The sequence below is a fragment of the Olea europaea genome, unplaced genomic scaffold (assembly GCF_002742605.1).
Source record: "Olea europaea var. sylvestris unplaced genomic scaffold, O_europaea_v1 scaffold998, whole genome shotgun sequence".
Classification (NCBI taxonomy): domain Eukaryota; kingdom Viridiplantae; phylum Streptophyta; class Magnoliopsida; order Lamiales; family Oleaceae; genus Olea; species Olea europaea.
In genome coordinates this window covers 73645-81426 of record NW_019268496.1, presented here as the reverse complement: position 1 = coordinate 81426, position 7782 = coordinate 73645, and the positions used below count along the sequence as shown (strand labels likewise).

The following is a 7782-nucleotide window of genomic DNA, read 5'->3' as shown; positions in this document are numbered from 1 at the left end:
TAATTTTGGACTAGTCATATTCGAGTTATCTTGATTAGAAAAAAGATATTCTAAATCTTATATTTTATTAATAAAAATATATATAATAATTTCATATATATAACATAGTAAAATAAAAGAATGGAGGCGTTGGAATTTGAAACAGTAAACTCAATCACTTTTTTTTAATTAATAAATTCAATTAATCATTTTAACTGTCCCATCATTGATTAGTCCCATGAATTGAAATAAAGAAAAGGTTGATAAACAAGTTGAATTCTCAAGCCTAACGTGTGGAGTATGGTGGTTTGTATTCATGGTTAATGATAAGTGAATATTATATATAAAAATGTGTGAGAAGCGTTTTTTTTTTTTTTCTTTTTTTACAATGTGTCCAATTCTTGACTAATCCTTGAGTCTGTGATCCGGCCCCTCTTCACACAGTCCAGTTAATCGGAGGATGTGTCTCCAACTAGTCAGGGTCCGAGCCCTCCCCACCTGATCTGCCAAAGTGCCAAGCAAGCCAATCCAAGTTGCACCTTGCCTTCCAAGGATAATCCTTGCCTTCCAAGATTTCTCTTGCCTTCCAAGAATAAATTTTTGCCTTCCAAGAGCCCTATGAATCGAACTCACGACCTCTGATATGCCAGATTTGACAAAGTCCGTCCTTTACCAGTGGAGAAACGCCCCGGGGGGCAAAGTGTTTTTGATTCTCTTTACATATACACGTGAACACACACATATTCAAAAGGGGATATTATGTTGTTTTACAAGTCATTTTTAGATTTATTTAGTATCAAATTGAGGTAAGAGTATATCGTGTAAAGTGATAAATTCTTATTTCTTAATATTTATATAATTTTTGGCATGAAATGCTATGAGGCATTCGGGTTGAACTGTATGTTAAATCCTTAAGGATGGACCGTTAGGTCAAAAATGTTAAATCCTATAGGATGAACCGTTTGGTAAAAGATGTTAAATTTTACGGGATATGGGGATTTTTAAGAAATTTCTTGAGCTCTAAATTTAAGAAATGTTGGAATGTTATATCGGTTTTATATTTATATCATGTGAATAAGAATGTGTGTGTATTTTTAATGAATGTTTTCAAAATACTCACTCTTACAATACTTTTTAGATGAGAACGGGTCGTTTGGATACGTGGCAGATTTACCGAGTGATGTTTATGGGGTCGCCAAGTAAATTTTATAGGAAAGATAATCATCAAACTTTTATTTGAAGAACATCTTCAAATTGAATTTTGTGCATATTGTTTAATAGCTATTTTTATGCATTTTCAACACTTAATGAAAATGATATTTTCCCTTAAATTAGAAAAAGAAAATTTAGTAACACCTCGAGCCTATTTTTTATAAAAGAATAAAATAATGAAGATGAAAAAGATCTCGAGTCGTTACAAACGCTACCGTCATATCCATCCCACTAGATCTATCGTCAATCCAACAAAACTCATCTCCACTGTCATATCCATCACCACCACCATCTCCACCAACAAAAATCATAGCCAAAACATACAAACCATTGCCACCACGATTCACTATGCGAGGTAGCTCAATGCGCGACTTTTCTGCGCAATGGTGATGTTGACGCTGTAGCAAAGAAGCCTTGTCGGCAACGACGCACCGCCTTGTGCCATTTTGCTCCGACATCTAGGTGTTTGGTGACGACAGTGAAGTAGAGAGAAAAAGAGGTACAATAGAGTATATAGAGAGAATGAATTGAGGAGAAGGAAATGAATATTAAGGTTTAGGGTTTGGTATTATTATTTAATATTAAAATATTATCTAATCATCTGATTTTTGTATATATAAATTATAATTCTGATTTTTGAAATGCATTCTTTAAAAATAGGGCTCTATGTAATTTCCAAAAAAATAAAAAATTGTTAACGCTCTACTAAAGACGAAATGGGCTACCACGTTGGCATTTTGGGCTGTGAGTACCTGAAAACATCAGATTTCGCCCATCTAAACTTAAATAAAAACTTCCATTTCAGGCCTAGTCAGGTCAGCCCAGAAACTAAATACATTTTTTCTTTTTCTCACTTCTGATATTTACCGTAATTAAAGCAGCTATTTCCATCCTCGCCTTTTACATATGCATCCTTTTTAAAAAAAATAAATAATAATAATAATAATAATAATAAATTATATTACTTTTTTAACCTCAAGTAAATTTACTTATATAGTCAAAAATAAAATCAAGTAAAATATATCTTTCTAAATCTATCCACTTCAGGGTAGGACGGCCATCACTTTATATATCTATATATCCACACCAAGACCTAAGGCTGTGATCTGCAAAGAAAAGGTTCTTTTAAGAGTCATGGCTTCTCATGTCCACTTATGGATGTCAAACGGGTCGAGCGGCTCGTTGGCCTCGATCCCACGAGCGGCTCGTGCGTCTTGTGCCCACGAGCCGTGGGCTCGTCCAAAAAATTGAAATTTAAAAAAAAAAAGGTGTAAAAAATGTGAAAAAAAAAAATTAAAAAAACACGAGCTTGCGAGCGGCTCATGGGCTCGGTTCGGCTCGGCCCCCCAGCTCGTGGGCTGAGCTCGCCACGAGCCCGAGCTGAACTCGTGGATTAAAGGGCCGAGCTGGCTCGGCTCGGCCCATTGCCAAGTTCTTGGGTTAAAGGGCCGAGCCGAGTATGTCCACCAAAGCCACCATTGCCCTTGGCTCTTCAAATTTGAATGCAAAGATCACCATTTTCTGCAATGGAGGAAATTTTGAGGACATAAACTTTCTCATCATATCATCAACATATATTCATATTACTGTTGCTATCACAAGTCTTAGTTGCATACCAAAATGTTTAGGTAAAGACTAATTTAATCATTCCAATGCTTTTTCAAAATTTTCTGCTTTATCTACCCGCTAAATTATTATTCAGTGATAATGTAGCAGATTTTTGTATTTTTTTTTTTCAACACAATATTTTGTAAACGTTTTAATCTTTTCCGGCATTCGAGCTTTTGCAAAAGCCACGCAGTCATAAAATTGCAACTTTTGGATATTTCCTCACTCTAAAATGTGGATTTTCTGTTGAAAAATATCCATTTTGTATGTAACTCATCCGAGGATTGTATGCAATTTTAATGTGATTCTTTCTTTTCTTTTTTAAAATTTTGTATTTCCATTGAATGCATATTTTTTTTGTTTTGATTATTAAGGTTATCTTTCAGAACTTCCCAGAAGAACTAAAACTAGGCAAAAGCACTTTTGTTAACTTTAAAAAAATTGTGATTTTTATAAAATAATTGCTTAGTAATAAACAAAGACAGCTCATGCGCTTGATTTAACTGACTGCATTTCTTATTCTTTTTGTCTTCATCAAGATCTTTAATTTAATTATGTGTAGTTCAGTATATTGATAGTTTGTCCATTCTTGTCTCAGTGTATGGTAGCTTCCTGATAACTTGTAAATTATTGAGATATAGGAAATTTTGAAGGCAGAAAATGGTGATTTTTGTTTCGGGAGTATGGTTTTAAATGAATGAATTTCATAAGGTTAGTATTGAAATAAACGTGGCTGAATATAGTTTTTTATAAAATTTAAATTTTAATAAGGTTGAATTTAGAAAACAGTAGATTTATAAAAATTGTGATCGGAAATAGCGATTGTCTAACTTTTAACATATTTTTATCTTTTGTAATAAGACTACAAATGTCATTACTTATCACTTTGTTTTATTCACCAACTGATCTTTCTTTATGTCATCAACTTTTTTGATCTTTCAATATTAAATAAACATTAAAATTCCATCCACTTTCTTCCGACACTTTGCGAGGCACGTGTTTTGGTATAACGAATATTAGAAATTTGTAATTTGCACGTAATGAACAAACAATAAATAATAATTTGGTACCATTGACTCGATTGTGATTAAGCCCTCTTGAGATGTTATGTTCGTTGATGAAGACAGTAGTCTTTAACATTCACTGTATTTTGTAGCACATCAAATCTAATATCATCCTCTTTCATGTTGATGCATTCATACGTCAGATGCACGTGGGCCTCAAAATATATGTCTGGTTTTGTGCACAAACATACGTGCTTGAAACGTAAAATATTTTACATGAAAAGAGTTAGAGCATGATAATAGACGAAAGACTTGTGTTTGGATTTTCATTAAAAGTGACAATTAGTTCGAGATTCAAAGGATAAAAAATTTATTGATCTGTGAAGACTATCGAATACCAAATTTGTTACCTATCCTAATCGGTTGTACCCCTCTGAACTTAAATTGGTAGCATTTTTAGGGCATTGCTATTTTGATGAGAGCAATAAAACATATGGTATGTTGACACTTTATATTTGTGTTTAACGTCACTAATGTTAGATAACATTATTTTTATGATAATTACGGTACATCCCATCCACTCCACCCCACCTCACGTCACCTCACCTCACATAAACATGTTAAGTCCTAGTTGATGGACATTATAAAGAGAAATTGAGAGAAAAGAGATGTTTTGAATAGTGATTTTTTGAAAAATCTATAATTAAAAAGTAGTGAAAATATTTTTAATTTATGTATAGAATATTTTATTTTATAATTTTGTGATTGAAAATGAGTATTGAGTAATAAAAAGTTTTAATTTAAAAAGAGGGTCGGAGCTCCTGTTTGGCTCTCATTAAATTTCATTACATTACATTACATTTTATTTTTCTCTCTCATATTTTCAATCCACAATTTTTCATAAAATAATATTACACGTAAATCGAATACTCTTCCTTATTTTTTAACCACTATTTTTATTTAAAAAATATACTATTCCACTCATTTTCATCTCTAGAACGAGGGTTAAGTAACCATTAGGCTCGAGATGCCAAGAAAAACCGCCCCCTACAGCCCTATCAGCCAATGCAATTGCAAACTTTTCTTCCTTGGTGGCCCCATGAGCTCCACGTTTCTATTTATGCACCACATTCTACTACCACATTCTAATTAGGGACAGTTTTCCTTCCATTTTACATTCAATTCTTCTCATAAAATTTCAGAAATCAATGGGAAATCACAAGTTCAGATTATCAGATATGATTCCAGGTGCCTGGTTTTACAAGCTCAAGTACATGAACAGAACCAGAAACCAGAAAAACCACCGTGGCGCCGGCCCAGCACCACCACCTCCGTCGCCCAAACAAAGGCCGCCAGCATCATCTGACCAAAGAAAATCCTACCATTTTACAAGAGACCTCACATTTCACAGTAATTCTCCAACCAAAAGTACTGCAGTGGATTATTCAGAAACACCAAGAATATCATCAAGGAAGAGACGTAGCACGAAGAAAACCAGAGTTTCGGCCGGTTACGGCTGCCGGGTCATTCTTGAATCCGACCGGAACAAACCCAATTATACGTCGGAAGTGTATCGGAATTCAAGTATTGATATCTCATCTGATCGGAGTCTCACTCCAGATGCATTTGATCCCATGGTTTCACGGTCAACTTCCTGCAAAAGCAAAATCCAAAAAGATATCATAATTGATTTTGATGAAAAGCCATTCCATGCAAAATCTGAACTCGATCTCACTCCGATCATTACCAAAGTCCGTGACACTGAAATTCACATGAAAAATGATACGAATTTACCAATCAACATTAACAGAGTTTCAGAGAAATCTGAGGAAAGAAATGCATTTGAATCCCGATCTGTGAAGGCTGTGAAAGATGACACTTTCAGCACTGATTCCAAAGAACAAAGGACGACTTCTTTCAGAAAATCTACAGTGCATTCTCCAGGCGTGAAACTCCGGAATTCTCCAAGAATCAGAAGGAGTATTCCTGGCCGGAAAAGTTTGTCATCAACTACAAGTTCAAGTTCAAGGAAAAGCGCAACGGAGAATTTCGCAGTTGTGAAATCATCCAAGGATCCACGGAGGGATTTTAGAGAATCAATGGTGGAGATGATTGTGGAGAATAATATCAGAGCATCAAAGGATTTGGAAGAACTTCTTGCTTGTTATCTATCATTGAACTCTGATGAATATCATGATCTGATCATCAATGTGTTCAAGCAAATTTGGTTTGACATAATTGCTGATATTCGTCTGAACTAATTTAATTTCTTTCATGTTTTTTTTTTTTTTTTTTTTTTGGTTTGTTTTATCCTTTAATAGAATAGTATAATGTAATTTTATATTTAATTTCTCTTGACATATGAACTTACAATCTATTGAACAAGGAGAATCGTAATTCACGACGTAGTCGAAGACAATTAATAATTAATTTGTCCCCTCGTGGCACCGTAAAGTTCTAGCGAAGTTGTTCAAAAGTTCAAGTCCACAACCACTACATATTCGATCTATACATAACGTTAGCTTTTGATTAAAATATGGATGCATGCAGCTAACGTATATCCAACAACTTAAAATTTATTTTTATATAAAATGGTTTAATGCAACCTGCCAATTCTTCATCCTAGCAGCTTTTATATCTTCTTGGAGTTTATCCTACAAACACATTCACGAACAACTTTTTTTATTAATCAAAAATTAGAAATTTTGCAAAATGCTTTGAGATTTACATATCTTTTGTACACAATGGGAAATTAACAAATGTTATATGTAGAGGTGGCAAATAGGTCGAATAACTCGCGGACTTGATTCGTCCCGGCTCAATCCGTTTTGATCCGAGCTGCGTTTACTTTTTTCTTTTCTTTTTTCTTTTTTGAGACGGCACATTTTTTTGACCTACTTTATTAAATTCTTTAAAAAAAAAAATTGCTTGTTTTTGGGCTTACTTTGTTAATTTTAAAAATTGAGTCTGCTTGATCGGCAATAACACCCACGAAACAAAGAGTCTAAATGAGCGAAGCCTAGGATCTGAACACGAGTCAAGCATAGCTCGTCCCTGGTGTCGAGCGGAGCTTGGGTGTTTAACGACCAAGTCACTTGATTTGATCAACACATTGACACCTCTACTTATACAACGGATAATTAATGAAAACAACAGTAAAAGAACCCTTTTTAAGACAATTTTATGTTGGAATATTTTCTGGCACTATCGTTATGTTTAGGTATTCTTTTTCCAATAAGAAAGAAGAAGAAACTAAAAGTGAAAGGATATACAAAAAGGTAAAATTTTAATTTATGAAAAGATGATAAGATCAACGAAAGTTCTGTAAAAGATTCGAAGTTAACTTTTATGCAAGATTAAAAAATATTAAATTTCAAATTTAGGCAGGAATTAAGATCAAATAAATAAGGTAATCATGGACAAAAGGCTCTTTCACAGTAGATAACTTGATTATAAAGGCGAATGGAGCCTTGGTTGGGGATTACAAAAGTTGTTTATGTGCATTTTGAATCTGCTACAATACTATGAGTGAATTTATAATAATCACTTAATCGAATCTATCAAATCACCTGAACGAGGAACAATTGCCTACAATGGGCCATGCTACAGCAACAGGGAGGTTGACCGCCCCCTATCCGAACCCCACAAATGGGGGGGTCCCATTTTTTTTGCGGGCTCCACCCCCATTTGTGGCTCTCCTGTCAGGGAGGCGGTCAACGGAGCAAAATTTGCCTTGAATTATATGTTCCGATCATGCTGTACTACGTAACCTCGAAATTAGCAAATAAGAACACCCTGTGATATACAATAGGATGTGACCTAGCTATAGTGTGTTGAGTGTCAAGTTGCTATTGCTGTTCCAAAGTGATGAAGTGATTTGTCGAGTCTGAGTAGTAGAGCTAAGCTGACAATCTTTTGGGTAGCTTGTACCTCAAATTGTACTAGGAGAACACTAACATTGTAATATCATTGGTTTATT

General features: G+C 34.3%; 1 protein-coding gene across 1 annotated transcript; it reads left to right on the top strand.

The window, feature by feature from the left end:
• The first annotated feature begins 4893 nt into the window (after nucleotides 1-4893).
• On the top strand, nucleotides 4894-6188 carry LOC111392955 (transcription repressor OFP1-like). Its single transcript, XM_023018365.1, has one exon. It carries the CDS (start codon nucleotides 5012-5014, stop codon nucleotides 6062-6064), a length of 1053 nt encoding a protein of 350 aa, XP_022874133.1. The 5' UTR covers nucleotides 4894-5011; the 3' UTR covers nucleotides 6065-6188.
• Nucleotides 6189-7782: the final 1594 nt, after the last annotated feature.